The sequence below is a fragment of the Vespa crabro genome, chromosome 8, assembly GCF_910589235.1.
Source record: "Vespa crabro chromosome 8, iyVesCrab1.2, whole genome shotgun sequence".
Lineage (NCBI taxonomy): Eukaryota > Metazoa > Arthropoda > Insecta > Hymenoptera > Vespidae > Vespa > Vespa crabro.
In genome coordinates, this window is record NC_060962.1 from 2,118,885 (window position 1) to 2,144,472 (window position 25,588).

Here is a 25,588-nt window from a genome sequence, read left to right on the forward strand (position 1 = left end):
TATTATATTATATTATATTATATATATATAATATATATACATATAATATATATATAATATATATATATATAAATATAATATATATTTTATATTTATAAAAAAGTTTAAGTAAATAAGTTCATTCATATGCTCAAATACAGTCCATAAAAATACTTCAAAAAACTTTAAGAGATCTTTTTGTCATGTTAATGTTGAACAAGTGCATAAATGTTTAAAATGTTGTGCTATAAAAAAATAAGATAATTGTCATATATTTGAAATGATTACATTTCAACTAGCCGTAGCATGTAACAGTGTGGTTGTAACTTCACTTAGCTCATGAGCTGATGATCGATTACTTCTATGAATAACTCCTAAATTATTTAATAATAATGGCTCATTACTTTTATCCCTAGATATTTCTAGTAATTGTCGGGATGATTTATCTAAAAATATAGAATGTGTTCATTATAAATAGTTCATAGCAAAGTAATAGTTTGTAAATAACTAAATTACCTTGACTTGTCGATAATAAGTACGAAAGTTCTTCTTGAGTAGATACATATCGAAATTCTTCACCGCAAGCACCTTTTAATACGGCCACAACATCAGATCGCGGATTTAAAAAGTATAGGCTTTGCTTACGATTATTAAATTCGCTGATTAACGTAGCTATACCCTAAAATATAGGGAAAAAATTAAGTACTATAATCTTTATGCAATAGTTTTTATTTCTTTTGCAAAATTTTACCTTAGCAGCTGTGAAATCTGCACCTAGAACATATCTACAATCAACGACTACTGGCAATTGACTAGAACCTTCCTTCACTCCTGCATCACCGACAGATTGTTTAATAAAATCTACAGCAGGAAAATATAAGCTATTCCCTGGAGTAATTAAAAGATATTCTGCTCCAGAATCGGTCTAAAAAATAAAAGATTAGTTATTAGTATTATTAATATTTTTTATTAATCGCCGTAACAACCTATAAATAATTTTACTCACGGTGCACTTATCTACGTGTACAGTTGGTCGTGCAGATGGATATAACAAAAATATCAAATTAGTGCCAACGCCCAATAAAATTCCATATTCCACTCCAATAATGAGACAAAAAAGGAAGGTAACAAACATCGGTATGAGATCTTTCTTGCTAGATTTCCACATGAGCTTTACGACCTCGTACTCAATCATGTATATAACGGCACAAATAATAACTGCGGCTAATGATGCTAAAAAAATTAAAAGTATTGTGGTTGTAGTTTATTGACACAAATGATGACTATAGAAACATATTATCCAACCTTTTGGAATAAAGTAGAAATATGGAGTGAGAAGACTAAGAGCTAGCAAAATTAGTACACCAGTGTATAAACCACCCATCGGAGTTTTTACACCGCTAGCATGATTCACTGCGGATCTACTAAAGGAACCTGTAACGGGCATTGCACTGGCGCAGGATCCAAGAAGATTACAAATTCCCAAGGTAAGAAGTTCCTGCGTGGCATCTATTTTGCCACCATTGGCGAATGCTTTCGCAATTGCTACATTGCCGAGTACTCCGATAATTGGGACTAATACTATGGACGTTCCTAATTCTGAACACATTTCCATAAAGCCGATGGTATGATTGTTAACTTGAGTTGAGAATGGTGGTGGACCGAACGATGGAAGACCGGATCGTACTTTACCAGTTAGAATAAAAGGATTATTAGACTCGGACGTGTTCATGTTGTAAGCAATTACTGAACAAATAATGACGATAATAGCGTTTCGTGCTGTTGAAAGCATCCATATTGTTTTAGACAATATCCGTTGACAGGTTGGTGCTTTTTTTTCGTCGGAACATAACTTGATGTCCTTCATTTTCTATAAATAAAATGGAAGCTAATAAACGGATGAATTAATAAAAAAACATTCAAGATGATAAGAGTTACCCTAAATGATAAAAGAATGATAATACAAGTGAAACTCATTACACTGTCCCAAGGACTTATCTGGTGAATATTTTGAAAGACTTTTATCAAAGTATCCAAGAATCCTTGAGATGTGATCTTTAATCCCAAAAGGCCTTTTAATTGGGATGCCACTATTATAACAGATGTGGCTGATGTGAATCCTACGGTCACTGGTACGGATATAAAATCGATTAAAACACCTAAAAATAGGAAATGATGTTTATATAAAATAAATATAAAATAAACGATTACTTTCTATTTCTCTTTCTATCTTTTAAACAATTTTCACCTAAATGCAAACAGGCCATCAGTAATTGTAAACATCCAGTTAAAAATGCAAGAAGAATAGCAAAATCAGGACTTCTTCCTTGAACATATTCGTGGGTCATTAAAGCCATGAGTGCTGTCGGACCAATCGTAATATCTTTACAAGAGCCAAATATGACGTAAACCATAGCACCGATAAAAGCAGAATAGAGTCCATACTATGAAAAAAAAAAAAAATAATTTTTAGAGAATTGTACACTCTACCGCAACAACAAGATACAACAAGAAAAAATATTTTTTCAAAAATTCACATTATTATATTCGAATGTTATAAATGTACATTCATTTCGCACGAATCAAAAATTATATAAACACGAATTGATAATACTTTTTTTATTTTAATAAGACAGAAATTGATGTTCAATGATGTTTTACTTGAAGGTTGTTAATCAAGATAAGAAAATTAATACGTCTTTCGATCAAAGAATAATAATGATTTGGTTAATTAAATATATCACTACGCATATTGAAAGTATATTATTAATTCGACCTTTATTACGTAAATAAATACTATGAAACATATTATAACACATATTTCAGGACATGCTATGAATTTCAAAGATATGTAATTAATCCGTTTATAAATTATCGAGAATATCAGCATAATATCTCATAAATAAATGCTTAGAATTTCTTGTACTAGGTATACGTAATACGTACACTTTCACCGCATATACCACAGTATGGTTTGGTACTTTAAAACGATCGGATCTATAGTTGCTGATGAAGTTGGCGATATCTAAGAAATTTTTTTATATATGAAATGGTATTGTTCCTAAATCATAAATCTTTACATCAGAGTAATGAAATATATACATAGGTATACAGATTGTTCTACGCAACTAGAATAAGCTGTATTTCTTAAACGTTTGAGGATAGTAAAAAATAATATTTGTAAAAATTAAATAGTATCAAACTATATAAGAGCAAAATAATTTTATGCACTTTTGTGAATTGGTGCATCAGAAAAATACAACTGTACTTTTTTTTCTTAATGAAAACCTATGTTTTTGACTACATCAGTAGATGCAGTTTTTATGCTCTAAATAAAAGTATTAATATACCATAAATTCATACGTCAGGAAGTTATCGTAGCTAAAAATTTTCTGTATTATTTCGGTTTATCAGCAAGTGTTCTGGAATACCTACGTTATGTTCCATTGCCGTGTTTGTGAACATGAACCGGCTACTAATACTAATCACTAATATTAATGTAAGATTAAGATTTTTATTAATAAGTATTTATTACTCGTATGCGATAATGTAACGAATCAGTGATTCAGATTTCAATTATTAATGTTGAAGACTTCCAGCAATGCATTCGGCAAGAAATTACAAGAATTACGAAAAGGACAAAGGAATGTGTTACGTAACGTTAAGAAGCAATGGAAAAGTGCTTAGGTTGCACTTTTGGACAATTCGAATATTTGTTGTAACATAAGTATTCTAAAACATTTGTCGACAAACCTAATAAATCAGAAAAATTTAGCTATGATAACATTTTAACATAAAAGTTTACGGCATAAATATGTGAATACTTTCATGTAAAGCATAAAAAAACTGCATCAACTGATGCAGTCAAGAATATAGATTTCCATTAAAAAAGAAAACTTTGCATATTATACACTGTCTGACACCGTTTAACTTTGACCTATAACATTTTCTCTATTTTTAACTGTTTAGGAGATACAGCCTGTACCAATTTTGGGATATATATATATCAACTTTCCATTGTGAAAATATATAAACATTCGAGTTGATACATAATCAAAAGGAGAAATTTCATTGGTGTAGGTTAGAAAGGCGTAACGAGAAATAACAAAGGATGATATCCATTCTTTCATACCTGAGGCTCCAAACCGGCTAAAGTCGCATAAGCTAATCCTTGCGGCATCACGGTGAGTCCAACAGTGACACCAGCGATTGCATCGTTGAAAAATTTTTCCGAATCGTACTTAGGCAACCACTCCAAAATCGGTATTCGTCTTTTCACTAATTTCCCAATAAATTTTCCACGAGATTTACTTTTCCACTTCTTTAGAACTTTTGGTGTGTTATCCTCCATATTACCTTTGGGAAGGAAATCATTCATTATATTATATAGCTCATATACAACACTCCAAAAAATCTTCAAACATTAAAATAAATTAGAAGAAATGTAACATAAAAATATAATCGGAACCATCAGTAACAACGACGAAAATTATGAAGCACCTTCTCTAATGGCTTTTTATTGAATTCTATTGTAAAAGAAAAAATATAATAAATTACATAAAATTTATTAATACTTTTTATATATCTGAAACTATTTCTTTGGTAATTTTCATTCATTTTCATGAATTAAGATTCATTCATCTCATTATTTATATAATTCTACAGTTGAAAAGAACCTTGAAATACATTCATATGTTTCTCGTTATATAAAAAATCGGAATATATGCATATTAAAAATGATTAGAGGACGCGTACACCTGTATTTATATCTAAAGACATGCTAATAAGGATAAGTAAGTATACGATTTCAATATGCAAATGAAAAAAGATATTTTATTACAAGATTTTTTGTTTCGTTTTAACGAAAATTATAGCGATAAAAAAAACTGTTATTTTTTTTTTCTTTATATGAATTCCTTGCTTTTTTCAAATATTTAATGGATAAGATATTAATAAGGAATTTGCTCATTTTATATAGTATAAAAACGTAAAAGATATAGAAACAAACTTGATAACTTCATCATACAAATATATTACTTCATACGTTTTTCCCTTTCTCTGTTTTTATTTTTTTTTTTTGTTCGCTTATAATCTTTTAAAGCTAAAGTCATCGAAATAGATTTCAATATGTTAGGAAAAAAAAGTGATACACGAATAAAATAAAAAATTTTGCGAATTAAATATCGACGGTTTATCAAAAAGCAAAGTTCATAAGGTCGTATCGCAAAACCGATTTGAGAGGTTTTACCTTATCGTTAAACATTTAAAAAACATGTACGCACGTTGACGGAAATTCATTGATATATTTTTTCTTTTTTTCCTCTTATCTCAAGTATTATATGCGCTACATTGAAATTTACATGTTAGTATGTTTCGGTATTCGGTATCAGATGAATTTAAATATAATAGATAAGCTGATATTATCGAACGTTTGATAAACTATCAGTATCTTATCGTTTAGATCGTAATGATAAATTTTCAGCTTTAATTTCGTATAATTTTCTGTTAAAGCCGAAAATTAATCAAATTTACATCGATAAGTTATTATTATCGATAAATCTTATTATTATTATTTATCGAATTGTAGTTGATGTTCACACATTGTATATAATTCCATTTTAAATGTTATGCTTGTTTGAATTTAAGAATTAGAAATTTACATGATTTTCTTTAATGATAAATCAATTATAAAGCAGAGTATATAATCATCAATCATAATTAACGAGTCTCATCGTTATTTTTATTCGCGGAGGTCTCCCATTAGAATTTCATTAGTGCACGCAAGTATTAGTCACAGCAAACTTATTTTGTGAACATAAATTCTTGCATTATCGTTTGAAATAATTATGTCATTATCAAGTCATTGTCTTCCTTGTTTATTTTTTTTTGTTTTTGAGGTTGTCCTTTTTATTACCAATTTTGTTCTTTAAAAAAATCAACAAACGAGACAAAAAAGCGACAATCCTGATACATCAATTGATCGTTTCTTTTTTTGCTTGCTCTAAAAATAAACTTACGAGTTTTGGACAGCGATCTAGTAGTAGATGTGTCGATAATGATGAGGTAATGTTATCTTCCGTGGTGCTGAATACCAGAGAAAAAATATCTATTCGTGCATCTGCCCTTTCACGTGAATTTACTCAAGAGATCCTACGTAACACTACATATCCAATCGTAATTTGAATTCAAGAAAAACAAGTGCGTTCTTTGACCTCTTTGTCACCTGATCGCAATGTACCGATCGATTTTCTTCGGGGAAAAATCAATATTTTCGCGCGTGAAATTGAATCTTTAAACTCGAAAGAAAAGTGATCCATAAGAACAGTGTAATCGATGTATTCATCGAATTTAAAATCACTAAAATAGCTTGAAAATGTTCAAACACTTCTAATATTTCTCTCTCTCTCTCTCTCTCTCTCTCTCTCTCTCTCTCTCTCTCTCTCTCTCTCTCTCTCTCTCTCTCTCTCTGTGTTTGTACACTAACGGTAAAATCTTGTGGAAAGAAACGCTAGTATCGCGAACGCTATACCGCGTGTCACTCACTGAAAGTTATCCGTTGCTTGTTGATTGCTTATATAGTACGAAGAAGGAGAGAAGCGAAACTCGTGTATAGTCGAAAGAAAAGTTGGCTATTAACCTTCCTCGCTTTTTCAGCCATACGTTAATGCACAATGAATGAACGTGAGAGGGTATGCTTCTCGAGAGTACGGTAACGTGCGAAAGTATTGGGACAAATAAATCTGTATAAATAGTCGGCTGGTGTTAGTCACCAGTCGTTGAACGTTACGTTTCTTTGGTTCTTTACTTTTCTAAACGTTAAACTGAATGTGTGTATTTAGTGTGTATATAAGAACGTTTATTAGAAATATAGCAAAGCACTACGTAATGTCGTTGCACTTCGAAGGTGATTGGATTATGGTTTTTGCTACTTCTTTAAACCTCTTTTTACTGTCTCTTGCATTTATTTCTCTATGCTGTACAAGGACAAAATTTCTTATAGTAACAGTTTATTAATTGTTGATTACTGTGACAGTATTCTAATAAGTATTAAATATTTTATTCAAATAATTCGTCATAATTTTACAAATATTCCTGCAAATAATTAAGCTTATACTTTATGACGTCTAAAAAATAAGAGCGATAACTTTATTAATTGATAAATTTAAAACAATTCGAAGCGATCTTCTGTCCGGAATAATTTTGTTTCTTTCTAATAAAAAAGAAATCAAATTGGTATGGTTTTCGCGCCACTAGCTTCGATAATCATTCATTTGAACGTATACAATAGTGGCTTATTCTTATTGGACAAGATAATAGAAATACGCGGCAACCAAAGAAAATCGTAATCATTCAAAACGGACACAAAAACAAACAATAAGGACACAATTTATTAACTAAAAAAACAACGACCTTGAATGTTTCCATCAAATCTAATTACACAGTTAGTTGCCATGAATTTCATAATTCTAGGTTATACTTACTTGTACGTTGATTTCTTTTTGCACTTGAATCACCGAATCGAACGCAGATGTGTTTTTCTCCTTCTACCAATCAGCAAAGAGATTGTCTTCACAAATACCGCGTGACATATCACGTTGACAGCCGATCGTATCCATCGCATTTATTGAAGGGCCACGACTATTTGACCCTTTCTGTTACACAATCAAAAGTAAACCACATCGAAACGACGTATGTATATACTACGAATACAAACACCTTGAAATGTAGATCATGTGGTTGATTCTTGATAAAAATTCAAATTTTTTCTATTCGTAGGAAATCTGCTATAGTACATTAAACGATTTATATTTGTTCATATATTAATAAAATCGATATAAATAAATGTCATGGAATGTATCACATATTTATTTAAAATATTTCACGCTTTGACATACGTAAATACGCACGTCACATGTTAGGTTACACGATTAAACACACTTAATATATTATAACCTATAAACGCTATAATTATTTCAAATCGAATAAAAACCAATCTTTTGAAAGGTCAATACCTTTCTTCAATTCGAAAATCTATATTCATAAATATCACATCAAAAATAAATTAACACAGAATAAATGTCAAAATCCAGTACTTCATTATTACAGGTTATAAACTGAACATCACTTCTTAGCATATTGCACTATATATTTTTCTAAGTATACTTTAAATTCACATAGATGCCTCTATAATCGAAATTTATCGATAGATGATAATCTTTTAAAATTTCTCTCACTATTTCAAATTACTAGAATACATTTAATATTCAATTTTTTATTTATAATTAATTAGTAATTTGATATAAATTAATTAAATCTTATATTAATATTTTTATTCGCATTTTCGAGGTTGATATTTTCAATTTGCGTCTTGGATCTATAATTCATTTATTCAATGAAATTAATCTTTAATATGATTGGACAGATCTGTGAACAGCTGCGACCAATAAATGAATCGTAGTTTGAAATTTCTCGATTGTTCATATTTCAAACAGTAGGCGAAGATCAGTTGTCGTGTTCGAGTCGTTAAACGTTAACTTAGTATAAAGAATTAAAATTTTGACTTGTTATATACGTTAAAAGAAATAACGTTTCTTTTGTACTATATAAATTCTTCGATATATGAGTACGTTTGAATTTACGCATTAATCGGTATCAGCGAAGTAAGCAGAGAGTAATAAAAGTAATGGCGTCTCTACGTTGTACAGCGTCCGATCTTTAGAATTTCAAAGCGTAAGAATAAAGAATTTATTTATTGAAAACTTCTAAAGCTTAAATATTAAGCGTGTCCGACGGTTCAGTATTAAATGGTAAGTACAAAATATATCATTGTTAAATTCATTCGTATAATCCAAGAACATGAGTGAAGTATTGTCATATTACGTTTATTTTTTATCTTGACGTATGACGCACTTACCATTTTAATTTATATTTATTATTATTAATTGTTATGGTGAATATTATTTGTATCATTTTCGTATTATTAATTTATGTATTAATGAGTATATATAATAATATCTTGCGATACAAACTGAATATCCGTTGATAACAATACGAATTTTCACCTTTTATGTCGAAGATATTGTCATGTGTATATTTTGTTTGACCTAAAGTGTTTTCATTTTACATTTTGTTTATATTTCTTTATCTTCTGTTATTATGTATTATTCTTATATTATAAATAACTCTGTAGATGTTAATTTTATGTAAAACTAACTTAAACTGATTCTCTCATTGGTTGTATTTGTTAGGAATAATAACCAATATTATTATCAATCGTCCATACAACAGATAAAATGGAATCTCAAAATAGAACTTTACAAAATACATCTAAAACACAGCAAGTAGCTGTAATTAGCAAGTTACATAATATGCAGTGGCTAAAAAATAATGCACTTTTACCAGGCCAGTATGTTCAATTTTTTTATTTTTCAAGTATTTTGATGCATTATAATTTGTTCTTTTTAATCATTTTGTGAAATTTGAGTTTTGTATGATTGTTGGGTTTTGTTTTACATATGATATAAAATGTTTTAAAAAATTTATAATTAACAAGGAAATGCATGTAAAAAATTATAAAATTTTGTTACAGTGTAAAATCAAAAACACTTAAGAAAAGCATAAACAGTTCAAGAGAAGATCTCGAGACGATTAAGTTCGTTCATACTTCTATAAATAATAATTTAGAACTAGCTAACTCAACCAACATTGTTTTAACAACACATGACAATAAATGTGATTCTGACATTGAAAGTGACATAACTGAAAGGCCAGTTGTATCCAAAAATATAGTATCTACTTTGCAATTAAAAAAGGAAATAATAAATTCTTCACATTTAAATAAACAAGGATTAGTTCTAAAAGAATTAAAAAAAGAAGAAATAATTAATATGGCTACAGATGATAGTTCAATCACAGAACAATTGGAAATACAACTTAGGTTAGAGGAACAAGGAAAGGACAAGTGCGATGCATTGTGTATTGCATCAGAGGATACAAAACAGTAAGTTCATCATATAATTAGTAAAAATTTCACATATTGATCGACTTGTATAAATTTATATGTTCAAATAATTAGAAACACTCCCGAGTGTAGTCTTCCTGTTTCATTGGAAGTACAAGACAATATAAATAAAATGAATCAAACAAATGTTCATGATAAGAATAATAATGATAAATTGAATACTATAAAACAATCTAATTCCAAATCTGATATAGAGACGACAACATTATTAATGAAAGGTAACCAAAATAATTTATTTTTATATAACAATTTTTATTATGATTTCAATAGTAAAAATAAATGTAATAAAAATAGCTTACTTTACATATATTTTATTAGATGACGATCAAGAAGAAAAAAGTAATAATATTAGTTTAAATAAAAAAAAACATTTTTCAATTAATTCAAAAAATCTAGATAAAACATACATTACTAAAAAGGATACTCGTGCCCCTAATTTATCGAAGACTTTTAATGTTGCTAGTAAATCTCAGAAAATGCATGAACATCAGATTGAACAACCTTTTAAGGAAAAAGAAATACAGAAGATAGTACCAAGTAAAAGTGCTTTTACAAATGTTCCTAATAAATCTAAAAATGAAATTTCAAAACAAAACATTGATAATAAATTAAAAAATGATATAAGAAATTCACTTAAAAATGAGCCGATAGTAATAAGTAAAAAATCCCAAGATAAAAGAGATCATCAACCAAATCCATTTATATTAAATACTTCAAAAGTATTAAAAAGTAAATGTAATTTACAGTCAAAGAAAGAATCTAATATGAAATATTCTTCAGAATCTATATCAAGATGTACTAGTAAAAATATTAAAGAAAGTGAAGAGAATAAAACTACTTCTTCAAATAGTATCAACAAACAAACTAAAATTAATCGTGTATGCTATTCATACAGGAAAACAGAAAATAAGTCTATATCAAAAGTATATAATAATTCATCAAAAACTACACTATGTACAGTTAAGGAGAAAAAAAATGATTCAAATTCACCTGTTTCAGTACAATCGCAAACAACTGCACAATTATCTAATGTACAAGAAATGGATTCTGTTCATAGTAAAAAACTAATAACTTCTTATACAGATAATAAATATGAAAATATAAAACAGAATGCAATATTAAAAGATGAGCAAGTAACAGAAATACCATCCCTTAAAGAACAATGTATTGATGAATGTATTGATGATAAATTAGTGACTAATTTAGTAAATAAAGAAACAAATACATTATCTAAAGAAGTAGAAGAGATTAATGAAAGCATTACACAAAATTTGCCAAATAAACACTCCATTAATGAATGTATAGAACAGAAACAGATATATACTAATCCATCCTTACAAGGTTTGTCAAATTTACAAACAAATACCCAAAATATTAAGGAAAGTGTTCACAATGACTTCTGTGATAGTAATAGACAATTTGATAATATATCTTCTACTAATACTTGGTATGCTTATGAGCACTCTCAAGAGAACATCTATCAACAGCAGATACCTTCACACCAGAACTTTATTCATTCCATCCCTAATCAATTTATTACAGATTGTCCTGTAAATACTACCCTACCCAAATATAATTCCAATGTATCCGATTCTGATGCAAATGCAATGCATTTAAATCAATATGAAAATATACCAATTATGCAGAACAATTTAATAAACGCAAGTTCTATGACAAATCTAAACGTTTCACATACAAATACAAAAAATATAAACATGTTGCAATATCATATGCCAAATGTGGTACCTTGTAGTAATCCAAATATGATTAGACCACAGCCAGGTTTTTGTATACATCCTACGACAGCTCAGGAGGAGCAATTTAACTTGCATAGATATGGAATGAGTTATTCATATTTTATGAATTCTTGCTTTGTATGTAGGAATGACCATTATTTACCACATCCACAAAATTGGAATTTACCTAATGCTTATCCAGTATCATTATTACCGAATTCTCTTCTATGTAATTGTAATTCATGTTGTAATCATTCACCGTCAAATGATATGATTTATAAGAATCCTGCTATGGCAAGATCAATACCTACTTCTATACAAGCAGAAACTTCTTATGAACAAAACTTGCAAAGAAATGGGAGGTCTATGTCGAATTCTTGGTATAATAATACAAGCTCACATAGTAAAGAAACACTTGATATTAATTTACAGACACAGGGAGTTTTAGTAAATATGCAAGAAAAGATAGGTAAGTAAAGAAAATATCCACAAATTTTTAAAAAAAGCACATATCTAGTCTTAGAAATATATGTAGTATTAATGATGAAATCTTTATTATTTTTACAAACCTTTAATTTTTTAATATTATTCAGATTCTAAACAAGAAAAACGGAATAGTGAATTTTTAAATGATAAAGAGACTAATCTTCCAATAATATCACCAAGAGCATGTATGAATTATGGAAGTGGTTTGCCTATAAATATTAATCCTGTAAGGTCTCAAACAAAGTATAGTAGCAGAAAAGAATCAGCTTCAAATTATGATTTCCAATATAAGAAATACAATGGACGCTCTTATATTTCTAAAGAGTATGTATCTAATGCAAAAACTGATTACAGAAAAAAGGCAATTAAACAACAGAGCCATCCAAACTATAAAGCACAAGAATAAAATTATTTATTTTCTGATATTTGGTATAACATAGTTTTTTTATTATCAATATTCCATTCTGTAGAACACTTTAGAATCACGATTTTGCAGTAAGATATGTCTTTTATGATTAATAATAAGAAAATCGTTTTATATATATGTGAATAAATTTTTTCAAAATTTGTATTAAAATATAAACAAAGATTTCTTTTGTAACAGTATTTCCTGCAAGTTCCTATATATTTATAGTAAAAACATCACTTTATGTTATAAAGTACTGTACCTTAAAAATGTTTTCATTTTTCGTTGTGCTTACAATTATCAACTTAATTAAATAGATTAAAACTAACAAAAAAGTTCCATTACATTTAACGTATAAAAATTTTGTTATAAAATAATATACACATGAGTATTTCTAATCATTAAGTTTTTCTTTTGGTTTATATGAGACATTGTTATTAATTATGATATAGTTTATACACCATACACATTTTGTAATGAAAAAATAAAATCATTGATTGTAAGATATTGTATTATACCTATATTCTGTAATAGTATTCATTATTATGTTTATGAAACAAGCCTGTTGAAGATTATGCAGGGAATAATACTTAGCGGTTTTATATAGTTTATTATCGATGAATTGATATAAAATAAATCATAGATTTGTACTTGCAAGTTCGTCCCTTACATCGACGACAGTCTTTCTTTTAAAATCATCAGGTATGGCATAGCTTTCTGAATCTATGCGCTTAATTCCATTGAATTCTTTTAATATGGTTAATAACTCTACATCTGTTTTAGCAGTAACGATCGATTCATTGGTAAGAGATTTTATACTTTGAAAAATTTCTGCAACTGGTCGTAACAATATCAAAAAGCGACCGTTATCTTTGAAATCTTTGACCAGAGTACTAATACCCTTAAAAAAAAATAGATTGAATTTATGGGAGAAAAAAAATAAAAATAAAAAAAAATTAAAATAAAAAGTATATTCTTTTAATGTACCTGTGCTGCAGTAAAATCAATTTTGTCGATATATCCGCAATCCAGCACGACATATTTTATGTTTCTTGAATATTTTAATGATTTCTTATATTTATCATCATCCAACGTTTCAGTCAAGTAGATCCTTAGATAATCAACAGCGGGAAATAAAAGTCCAGCGCTAGGACGAACGAGAACGTAATTCGCTATAGGATTCTATAAAAAAAATAATAGAAAAATAATGCATATATATATATATATATATATATATATATATATTTATTTATTCATTTTATATTTTAATATATATATATATATATATATATATATATATATATATATATATAATATAATATATACAATAAGAGACGGAAGTATTCATAAAGTAGGAATATGAAAATACGTACTGTACTATATGAATACTTAAGTCTCCCACATTTTATAGGTTTATATATTATTTGTAATCATTCTTGTTCACTTACATTTCTATATTCAATGTACATGGTTGGCCGTGCATTGAAATAAATTAATATAAGTAGATCGATCGCGATGCCTATTAAAATTCCCAGTTCAACACCGGCGAATAAGCATGCGAGAAATGTGATAAATGCCGGAATAAGATCTCTTTCTTAAAAAACAAGAACTTAATAAATGAATTTAATATGTTCTATATGTATGTGTATATATATAATATGAATATATCTATATTAATCCTTAACAATTAAGACGGATCAAATCGTTATACTTACTACTGCTTCTCCAAATCGGCCGTATTATATTTATTTCTATCATAAATATGACCGCACTTATTATAACCGAACTTAAAGTAGCTTTGGGTATGTAATAAAAATACGGTGTCAATAAACTTAGGGCAAGTATGACCAGAATACCTAAAAACGATGTTGATCGATTAATAGAAAGAGTATATTATTCGTTAGATTACCCAGATGTCAACGATGTACCTGTATAAAGTCCACCTAATGGAGTTCTTACACCTGAGGCATTGTTTACGGCACTTCTTGAGAAAGAACCAGTAATTGGCATGGATTGGAAAAATGAACCGATTACATTACACAATCCTAAAGTTAACATCTCTTGCGTGGCATCCAGAGTTTGTCCGCGTGCTAAAAAGAAAATTTATATAAACACGTCAAAGTATAAAACATGTTTCCATTTAAATTCATAAAGAAGAAAAAATAAACAAAAAATAGTATATTAAAAGCTTACAGAAAGCCTTGGCAATGGCAACGTTCCCGATAATAGAGATCAATGGCACAACAATAATACCAGAACTAAAATGTTTACAAATATCAATGAAAGTCTGAGTTTCATTTCCAACGGTTATCGTGAAGGATGGAGGTTCCACTCGCGGTAAGCCAGCATCGATGTGTCCTGTAAGAAGGAAAGGAGCTCCATCCCGAATTTCAAAGATATATGAAGCCACGGCACAGAGGAGAACAACAAGGGCATTTCTGCCTGTTCCTAGGAACCAAAAGAACGTTTTCAGGAATTGATTTCGAAACTTGATATCCTTCAGAATCTGCAATAAAAAGTTAGGAGTAAGAATTTTAGAAATAATAGATACAATATAAAAGTAACTTTAAAATTGCATCTCATCGTGAACGATGGCGTCAACAACCATTTGTCGGATTCATTGATTCAGGTTCTTTTCGTATGTAAATACCACACAATAGAACCTTTTTTTAAATCACACAATGACATCGATTGTATACATATACGTTTGTGTTAGAACATATGTAAGTACAATCTACGAATGTACACTTGTCGATTATATACACGAACCTTTAAAAGCAGCAGAACGAAAATGCAACAGCAGGAGAGAATAAGATCTGGCAGTCTCGTTTGGTTAATATTATTATACAATTCCTTCCATATATCTAAGAAACTTTCGGCGTGTATTTTCAAGCCCAGCAGACCTTTAATTTGACTGCAAGCGATTATCAGACTTGTTGCAGACGTAAACCCAGCGACAACGGGCATAGATACGAATTCTACTAAGAATCCTAACCGCAGAATACCAAAGATAATGGTTATGCAACCTGATAGGAAACAGAGAAGGATTGCATACTGTGGAATTCCCCTAAAAAAATAATAGCTCTTATACTTTTCGATATAGTAATGTATGTTAATTATCGTGAAATATTTTATTAAGATCAATGAAAATCGAATCATTTATAAAGTTGAAAGGTAAGAAAGTAAATACATTTTTTGGCATACTTAATTTAAGCAAACAATTCTCATATGCTTGTATTTATTTATCCTTTATATTACGGATATCTTTGTCTAATGTGGTATTAGCATGTGCGTTTTGTTCTTGAATAGTATACTACAGAAATAATGGTGCGTCGAATGAGAAGGTTTTTGAAACAGAAGTTTTTTACATTCTTACCTTGCATAAGTGAACGTCAGCAAGGATATTAGAGCGGTGGGACCGATGTTCACCTCTTTACAAGTACCAAAAATGATATAAACGAAGCTTCCTATTAACGCACTGTATAGGCCATACTGTGGACTTAGACCGGCCAATCCTGCATAGGCTATCGCCTAATTAATAATAATTAAATCCAAAAAACAAAAAACATGTTAAATCATTTGACCATGCATATGTCGTTCACGTAACTTAAAAACGTAATCACATGATGTTGAAAGTACCTGAGGTATCAAGGTCAGTCCGACCGTGAGACCAGCAACGAGGTCACTGAGCGCATCTTTGCCTCTGTAGAGAGGTAACCATTTTAAGAGAGGAATTCTTCCCTTAATTACTTTTTCAAAGCTGATCCCAGTCATGTTTGTTAGTCGATTACATTCGTTACGTTGTCCTTTATAAATGAATAAGATGATTATTTTTCTTTTCTTCTTTCCTAACGTTACGATGACGTTTAGTGTCAGCCGCAGCTCGTTGTTGAACCGTGATAGAATTGACGATAAAGAAGCATCACCAACTATTAATGATCTTCGCCAACTACGCAATGAAAAGGATTTTTAATCGTGCCTCGGAAAATAATCACCAACGTTAGGATTACTGTACCAACGACTAAAGCGGAGGTTTTAATTGTCCGACAAAGGAAACAATTTTAATTAGCCAATTTGTATGGAACAATTTGCGCGTCTTAAGATCGACACACGTGGTAACTACGTTTAACCGTGCTTAGATCAGGTGGTAAATGGTTAATTAGAGCAAAACGAACGTTATCGATATTATTTTAATTTGCTGAGTTATGAATTAAGTTTGATTTTAATTGATAACACATGTAATAAATTATGATTAATAAGAAATTATGAAGAATTTTATCAATCGAAAAAAATATATATCTATATATATTATATACTTGCCAGAATGATAAAATGTAGACGGTTTAGTGGATTAATCACTGTTCCTTTTCCATCAATTTCTTACATAGTTGTGAATACTCCATAAAATTCGTCTATTTTTACAAAACTATAACTATACCGACAATTTCTCTCCTAGATCCGTTTTGCTTATTTCTTAAAGTCACAAAACAAGAATAAGGTAATCTTAAAAAAAAAGAACAAAATCGAAGAAAAACGGATATTCTAGGACGTCGCGAAACTTGAAATCTTTTGCGAAGATCTGTGCTTTGTACGATCTACCTGTTCGGCAGACCGATCGAATCTATAGCTTTTCTCGATTGACGCGTACCTCTCTTCCGCGTGCTTCATCTGGACGCGACGAGTATTTAAACGTCAACGCATGCGTCGTCGTTTTCGTTGTCGCCGTCATTGTCATTATCGTCATCATCATCGTTATTCGTTCAGCTATATCTAATACGTACTTGCTAAGAGTCATCATCGTTGTCGTGTTTGACGGAAACGAGGATCATCGTTGATTTCGTCAAATTGCTCCCTTTTCACGCCTCCGTGCTTCTGGGTATTTCCGGTCCTCACTTGTTCACTATATTTCCTTTTCTTTTCATATGAGTAATTGAAATGGTTTAATTTATATATTGAGAGTATTTATAAAGAAGTATTTATTATGTTTGTTTTTGTTTAACTATAACAAGTTTATTATTTCTTTATTCGGATTTTTGTTTTTCAATGATATATACATATATGTTATATATAATATATATATATCATATATATAACATATATATATATATATGTTAATATATATATATATAACATATAATATATATATAATATATATATATGTTATATATATATATATATATATATATATATATATATATATATATATATATATAACATATATGTATATTAAGGACGGACAACATGTTAAGAAATGGTATTTCTCTCACAATTCGCAAGACGTTAATAAAACAAGCAAACAACAAATACGCGTATTAATTTTTAACGTGATTTCTATACTTTAATTTGCATCTTTATTTTTAAATTCCGGATATCGTTCATGTATAAATAAAGTATCTATAAATAATTTATCTCACTTTTTATATTTATGTAAAAAATAACTAATCAAAAGGAAAGTAAAATGCTATCACGTAATAATGTAACAATATTAAGTGTTTCTGACCAGGTATATATTGTATATATATATATATATATATATATATATATATATATATATATATATATTTGTTAGTTTAATAATTCTCGAAATGATAATAGGATAGTGGTCCATTGACCTGGTTGTCACGAGATGTTTCGTTAAAAAATTCTTTTTTTAAATCTAACGAGGGAAAAATTATTTTACTACAAAGATAATTTTATTAAAAATATTCGTGTATCGAATCTCTATCTCTATAAATATTTTTATAGTTATGTTTCTCTTTTATTCACATTTGGATTTATGATGTTAAAAATATCGCCAAATAATAATTCTTTGAATCGAATTTTACTGAATTACTTCCTCATAAAATAAACTGTAGTAGTGATTTTACGATTGGGTCGATGTTCCGTATTGAGTTAATTCAAGTTCATTTAAATTCTTTGTGCATTCTTCTTTACTATGTGTGGCATAGCAATCGCAAGGACGACGTATATATGTATGTATTGGATGTTCTTGAACGCGAATAAACATTACACGTATCTTTTTAGATCGTCCACTTATAAATATCAATTTGTATAACCTTCGTTCTTTTTATTTTTCCATTTATTAAAACAAAACGAAATTTTGATGAAATTTTTTTTAATTTTATTGATTTTTATAAATAATATTTACAAGGAAATACAAGGAGAGAATAAAAAGAAAATAAATACGTAACATTGATAAAAAAGAAATTGTATTGGAAAGGCTATCCACATAAATTGAAATCAGCCAAGGTTATAGATATACTTGTAGGTGTGTGTATATAGTTATGTAAACTTATTTCACATTCGTAGATAATTATTCGTGTGATTCCAAGAAACATATGGAAATTGTTACATAATTTTCAGAATGATGCGGACATATTGACCAAATAAAACCTTTATTTTTAATAATGTCTTGCAACAGTACAAGATATGTCAAGATAAAAATAATGACACTATCATTTTTCTAAGAATAAACTTCAAGTAGTTGTGTAATATGTAAACGTTAGAAAAGTATATCAATAAAACGAATTGTTTATAGTCTACGTTAGGTGAAAATTATATTTTATTGCGTTGCTTATAAAGTAAAATCGTCATCTTTTTATTGAACAAACAAATGTTTAAAGCACATTATAGATTTTAGAAAATGTTGCCCTGTCTTTAGAAAAATCAAACAAGAAAATATTTCGTTAGTAATTTCTACTTGCGCTAACCACAAGATCGTAAAATTTGCATTTATATGTTTTACGTTTCCTTCACGTATCGCTTAACGAACGGGGTAATTTCAATAGTTAAATGCTAGTTGTTTCAAAGATATATTTATCGCTAAATTTTTAGATCCTTGATTACATATTTTTATTTTTTTATCTGTCGCATATCTCACTTCTTATGTGTTTTAAATTTATAGTTATAGAAATATTCCAATACTTTTTATAATTAAATAACTTTCTTAGAAGACTAAACAAAGTAATCTAAGTTCTTCTAAATATGAAGAAAATAATGTCTTATACAAACATTTTTTATTTTAGCAACGATAAAAAATACAAAATAAGCTTTTTTCAGTTTTGTTAATTAACTTTTACAAAAATAGAATATATGCATTTTACATGCACATGTACTCGTATGCGATAAAGAAATTGAGATAAAAACGAACTCTGTAATATCGATATAAAAGAAGAATAAAGTTTCTTGATAAATATAAAAGATGAAACTACTTCCCAAAAGATGGCAGCACGATTTACTGTTCATTTGGTCAATCATTTTGTTTTACCGTTCGTTGGAACAAGATAAAGAAATGTTATTTGTTTTATGGATAGGTAGCAGCAGTGATTCCTATGGATCATAATTTTTGTATCAAAAATGAATTGAATGATATAATTTAGTAAAATTAATTTTAAACGGGAACGAACATCTTTATTTAAATAGTAACATTTCTTGAAACCATAAAAGAGTTAAAAATATAATCATAGAAATTTGCTCTTTCAAAAGTTAATGTTTTTGAATTCAATTGTTTATTTATTTTTATATTATTATTATTTTTCTCTAAAGAAAAGAAATTAAGATTTTCATCAAATTTTCATTTTGAAGGCTTATACAAATATTTAAAAAAAAACTTACAGAAGTACGTAGATACAGAAAAAAAAGATAAGAGAAAATGGTAGCGATTATGGTAAATGATGAAAAAGCGTGAAAGAAAAAGTTCAAACCTAGACATACTAGGTATATCCTTAGAACAAATCATACTGTATTAACAATGTCATTGTTGTTAAAATGTTTCTCTTCATATAAACTTTTTAAAGCGCATTAGATCAGCTTGTTTCCGGTCGATGATAATCGTCGAGAATATTTCAAAAAAGAAAATAACACGAATACATTTCACGTTAATAACCATAATTAATGAAGTACGAAAAATCGAATTAGATCTTACAATTTTTAAGTTAATTAGCATCGTTAAGAAAAATAGAATCGTAAAATTGTATCCTCAAGGTTGATCTATTGCTTCATAGATGGTCTATATTGCTTCATAGATCGTTTTCAATCTACGATTATTTTTTATATTTATTTTAAATAAGATAATATTATTCATTCAATGAAATGTGTCACTCATTATTAATTCTTTCAAGAGAAACATTAATTTATTTTTATAAATTCTAATATGTCTGACGAGTTAAAAGGATACAAGGATAATATTTGCTGTCAAGGTTGCTTCTAGTCTGTTCTATCGAACATGCTATGACAACGATAATAGAATATTTAACGAAGTTTCATTTCTTTCCTCCACTATATAAGTAAAACGTCTTTGAACGTACTTGTGCTAAACCATAATATTAAATGGTTTTGTTAATCCTTACATCATAATTAATATAATATATTATAGTATATTAATATAGTATATTAGTATACTATAATATAATATAAAATAAATTATATTTTGCATCGATGAAAAATTATTAACTAATAAAAATGAAAGAGATAAAACTATATTTATATATCTATTTTTTTCGATAGTAAAATTCGCAAATGAAAGAAAAAGAACTTTTTTTCGAGTTGCACCAATTCATAATAACCTTTCACTTAATTTCGATCCAGTAATAATATCTGATATAAAAGCCTGTCTACTTATCGTAGAGAAATAATAAAAGAATGCTCGTAAATAACAGTACTAATTGAGTATGGATCGGGCTTTTAATGCGGTCTCTCTCTCTCTTTCTCTCTCTCTTACTCGAAGAGAATCGAAGGGATCGAATGGCTGAATTGTGAATGAGAAAATGAAACGTATGAGAGAATGTAGAAATGGAAGAAGGAAAGGGTCGTAGATTTAACGGCAAGTTCGAAATTATTTTTCGCTTAATAAAAGTCAATGATCTTTTTTCGAATATACGAAACAGCGCCTGAAGCAACTAACAGAAGGGATAATGACCGTCTTTAATAAATTCCATCTGCCTACGTAAGCCACTATATTTATTGACTTCGCACGAACTCGTATACGAAGTTGGTAATGTAAAAGACAGAGAGAGAGAGAGAGAGAGCGGGAGAGAAAGAGAGAGAGGGAGGGAGAAAGATAGTTAGATAAGAGAGGGGAGATCGAGTAAGATCAAGTTCAAGATCGAAGATCGATGATGGTATCGAGAATAAAAGAGGGAGATAGAGGAAAGAATTTTTTCCGGAGAATGGCTCCTCTAGGCCAAGGTTTCTTATACCAAAATTTATATTCATCCAGTCGATTGGCTTGACTTAGACACACCTTATCTTCAAACGACGTGTTCCAAATTACACAGTACCCACAGTTTGTTGTGAATTTAATAACTTTTGCTACGAGCAAAGAACGATACGCGTTATATTCTTCTTTTTTATCTTTCTGTATTTTTTGTTATGTTATTTTCTTTATTAATCTCTGTAATCTACGATTTATGATATTAATCTATGATCTCTAAATTTTATGTTGATCAATTGAAAATTCATTAATCGTTGATAATTTAATATTATAGAAAAGACAACGCAATATATACTTCTCATGAAAGAAAATTTCTTGTCAAATTTCCCCATGATGTTTACATAATTTCTAATTTTTATATAATTCAAGATGACCAAATTAGATGGTTTCTGTATTTTTTGTCTTTTTTATTTTTTTCTCGCTTCACGTGTCCGTTTACTCGGAAGATACTTGAGAATGGAAGGAATAATGAAAAGAAATAAAATAATTATCTAGCCGTGAAGAAAGTGTCAATAAATTTTTAGAATACGGTACAAAAATGTACAAACGTAAAATAAATTATATCGAAAGAGTTAGATAAGAAGATTGCATCATATAAGTGTGCATGATTCTTAATTCGAAATCTTTTCGAACTTCACGCTCGATAGATTTCGTGTATAGGTAGTTACAGGTACTCGTTTGCACTGCACGCTCGATTAATTTGATACTTGAACGTCCAAAGAAGGCGAGGATGCAATGGAAAGAAAAGGAAAATCACTTTCGATCGTTGGAGATTCGCTCGCGATTCATTATCGTATCATGACTGCAATCACGTTGGAGGAAGAGTAAAATATTGTACAACACGGCTGTATAAATCTTTGACTCTTGTTTATTCATTTACCTGGAACAGCAAAGTATTTCTTTAAAAAGTTGTCTCATTAAAGGAAGACGAAGTATACGTGAATGATGGAAGAACTATTTCTATCTCTTTCTTTCTTTCTTTCTTCCTTCCTTTCTCATAAGAACTAGCCAACTTATAGGAACTAGCCAGATATCGTGATTTATCGATACTACAAACAATAGTGTCGTACATTAGTAAACGATTTTCTTAAACGCTCTTTTCGATATTGTCGTATTCTCGTTAATATATATATATATATATATATCGATTTCAGATATCAACATTTATAAAAAAGGAATGTATTTTATTGGTCTTTAGTAAGTTTCATTTTATTTACAAGATTAGGAAAAAAGAAAAGGAAAGAAAGAAAGATAAGATGAAATGTAATTGATATTCGATGAAGGGAATACCAAAAGGTAGTCGAATCGGTGGTTAACCGTAGCTGCCGCTCCATAAAATCGCCCACGTGATCCACATCACGTGATCAGCACCGGTTCGAATTTCCTTATTGGTTTCTTCGTTACAAGTATTTCTCGCACAGGTCCTGTGACCCGTAATGCAGCATCTTTGTCAAGTATGTATGCGCAACAGCGCAACAAACCGCATCAGGCATACCTAAAAATAACTTCTGGTTGTTCTCACCGTCTTCTGAGAAAAAATGCCTTATCATGAATTGTCGTTAATATAATCCTAGTATTTATTATTTTGAATTAAACTACCTATAATTAAATAATTCTATCTTCGGATTCCTAAAATATCTACAAATCATAGTAAATAAACATAAATAAATAAAAATAAATAAACATATACCATTTCATAATTAAAAGCAATAAATTTATGAATATTTTAATAACTAAATTGTCAATTGATTGCTCGGAAACTAAATATATAGATACCCGAAATATTTACATTGTCAAATCGTTTGGAGTAAGCGTCGAGATTACATAAAATCTTAAGAAAGCAAAAAGTAACCTCGACGAGTATTTCCGGAAGAAGCTTTACGAATGGAATTCTATGTTGTCTGGATTTCGAGTCGAGTCGTCGTTTTCCTTCTCGAATGTATGTCAATGGATTTGTCGTTGTTTCGTTCGTTCCTTATCGGACACACCCACTCGATTATGCGAACTTACGTATACGTTATGGATGAGAAGTAGGTGGAGATGGTTGATCGTAACGATCGATGACGAGGACTTCCTTTGCGTATCGGAAAGGAGAAGGAAGGAAGTTTAACTTTCATCGCGTTCTTTTCTCTCACCCCTTTCTTCGTGGCTACTTGAAAAAAATCGTGCCGACCGTTGTAACGAGAGGCGGCGAAAGAATCTGGAAGTAACGTTATCCTTTCTCGGTGGAATCCCCAAAAGGATGGTAAGAAAAAAGAAGGAGCGAGAGAGAAAGAAGAGAAATAAAAAAAGAAAAGAAAAGAAGGAGAAAAAGAAGGGCCCACCTTTGCAACTAATTTGCACGTGAGCTCGTGTCATACTTCTTTATCAGCCTGAAATAGTTGAGCAGGAGGACCCACGGAATCATTTTCGATGTACCGTTATTTGCGAGAGTATTGTCGCTATAAAAGTGTTTTCGTCATCGACTTAACAATCTATCCTACTTCCTTCATTTTTACTCTCGCCTCTTCGTTCAAACGTCTAAGATATTGATCGAATGGATATTTTCAAAATCGGAGTCGTTTGTCATCGTCGAAAATAGTCTTTATCTTTCGAAGCTGATGTAATGGGTACCTATATTTCTTTTCTAGTTTTTCTCTATAAGTTTGACAAAACTATAGAAATAAAAAAACATTTTTATATTATATAAATAAATATTTGTATAATATCATTCGCACTAATATTTTGTTACATTTCTCTCCGTATTTTTCTGGATTTACAGTGAACATAAGCAGGATCGAGAAAATAACGGCAATGAGTTTTTATTATATTAAGATAAACATCGACTACCTTAAGCGTTGGATATATTAAAGATCGCAAGAAAAAAGCTGCCGAACTAAAAACCTCGGCATGATTATAAAAATATATCGCCTGACGTCTCATCAGGATGTACGGTACTTCAGAAAAAAATCTCTGCAAAAGGGGATGAAAATGCTGAGTAACACGTTCACACATTCATGAGTTCGTTTTTTCGTCATCTAAAATAAAATTAGAGATCTAACAAGTTCTCACGAGCGAATACGCAAATCTGTTTCTTTCTATTTTTTTTTTCTTTCTATTTTTATTAGAACAAAGATGCTCGAGGAAGGAAGACTCTCAAAGATAATCAATAGTCATTAATCTCGATCTGTAATTCATCTCTCAATCCTTTCGTCCATCAAAAATGAATACCGCTAAAATTCAACTTTTTTGTTATTGAAACAATAACATCGTAGATCCAATTATTTCCATCTGAAAACGTCGAATTTTAAGTATGGTATCAAATAAATACCTTGTATAAACTTGTTGATTCAGAAAGAACAGATAGGCTCGAAAATCAAATTATTCAATTATATAAGAAATTTCTTTGATATTAATACACTTTTTAACAAATATGCCACGCTGTAGACATTGTCAATCTTTAAGATTAATTTCGATACGAGCTCGAGGTTTTAAGATCCCAACCTTTCATGACCGTTGGTGCATAGTCAACTTTTTGAATACGAATGACTTGTCGAAACCGGCCCTGGGCCTGATACTCCAAGATGCAAATGTCATCGTTTGACTTTTTTTACCTCTCTTCTCCTGTCTCTCCCTCTCCCTCCCCCCCCCTCTCTCTCTCTCTTTCTCTTCCAAGTCAAGTCGTTCATAAGAATATTCCGTTATACTTTGTCCAAAAGTTTATACGACGTCTTCGTCGTCATCCGATGCAACGTTTAAGTAACCGAGTA

At 29.5% G+C, this 25,588-nt stretch overlaps 3 protein-coding genes across 9 annotated transcripts; 1 reads left to right on the forward strand and 2 right to left on the reverse strand.

Moving 5' to 3' along the window:
• Window positions 1-235: 235 nt before the first annotated feature.
• LOC124425982 (sodium-independent sulfate anion transporter-like) lies at window positions 236-7,595 on the reverse strand. 3 transcript variants are annotated; one of them, XM_046967153.1, is made up of 9 exons: window positions 7,461-7,595; window positions 4,112-4,335; window positions 2,228-2,423; window positions 1,918-2,138; window positions 1,285-1,849; window positions 986-1,212; window positions 731-904; window positions 496-658; window positions 236-425 (listed from the first exon to the last, which is right to left on the reverse strand). In XM_046967153.1, exons 2-9 carry the CDS (start codon window positions 4,328-4,330, stop codon window positions 271-273), a joined length of 1,920 nt encoding a protein of 639 aa, XP_046823109.1. In that variant the 5' UTR covers window positions 4,331-4,335; window positions 7,461-7,595; the 3' UTR covers window positions 236-270. The 3 variants fall into 3 exon arrangements, with proteins under 3 accessions (XP_046823109.1, XP_046823110.1, XP_046823111.1); XM_046967154.1 differs by lacking the exon at window positions 7,461-7,595 and adding an exon at window positions 5,997-6,503; XM_046967155.1 differs by lacking the exon at window positions 7,461-7,595 and adding an exon at window positions 2,926-3,004 and having other exon boundaries at window positions 4,112-4,245.
• LOC124425981 (uncharacterized protein MAL13P1.304-like) lies at window positions 7,508-13,127 on the forward strand. 4 transcript variants are annotated; one of them, XM_046967151.1, is made up of 6 exons: window positions 7,575-7,668; window positions 9,228-9,385; window positions 9,569-9,979; window positions 10,055-10,218; window positions 10,319-12,205; window positions 12,330-13,127. In XM_046967151.1, the coding sequence occupies exons 2-6, from the start codon at window positions 9,273-9,275 to the stop codon at window positions 12,626-12,628; spliced, it is 2,874 nt and encodes a 957-aa protein (XP_046823107.1). In that variant the 5' UTR covers window positions 7,575-7,668; window positions 9,228-9,272; the 3' UTR covers window positions 12,629-13,127. The 4 variants fall into 4 exon arrangements, with proteins under 4 accessions (XP_046823104.1, XP_046823107.1, XP_046823106.1 ...); XM_046967150.1 differs by lacking the exon at window positions 7,575-7,668 and adding an exon at window positions 8,420-8,786; XM_046967152.1 differs by lacking the exon at window positions 7,575-7,668 and adding an exon at window positions 8,420-8,786 and having other exon boundaries at window positions 9,268-9,385.
• Window positions 13,030-17,294, reverse strand: LOC124425983 (sodium-independent sulfate anion transporter-like). Of its 2 annotated transcripts, XM_046967157.1 has the most exons (10): window positions 16,949-17,294; window positions 16,268-16,434; window positions 16,005-16,159; window positions 15,398-15,695; window positions 14,822-15,134; window positions 14,557-14,718; window positions 14,344-14,484; window positions 14,077-14,222; window positions 13,616-13,810; window positions 13,030-13,529 (listed from the first exon to the last, which is right to left on the reverse strand). In XM_046967157.1, the coding sequence occupies exons 2-10, from the start codon at window positions 16,400-16,402 to the stop codon at window positions 13,266-13,268; spliced, it is 1,809 nt and encodes a 602-aa protein (XP_046823113.1). In that variant the 5' UTR covers window positions 16,403-16,434; window positions 16,949-17,294; the 3' UTR covers window positions 13,030-13,265. The 2 variants fall into 2 exon arrangements, with proteins under 2 accessions (XP_046823113.1, XP_046823112.1); XM_046967156.1 differs by lacking the exon at window positions 16,949-17,294 and having other exon boundaries at window positions 16,268-16,575.
• Between the last annotated feature and the right edge of the window lie 8,294 nt (window positions 17,295-25,588).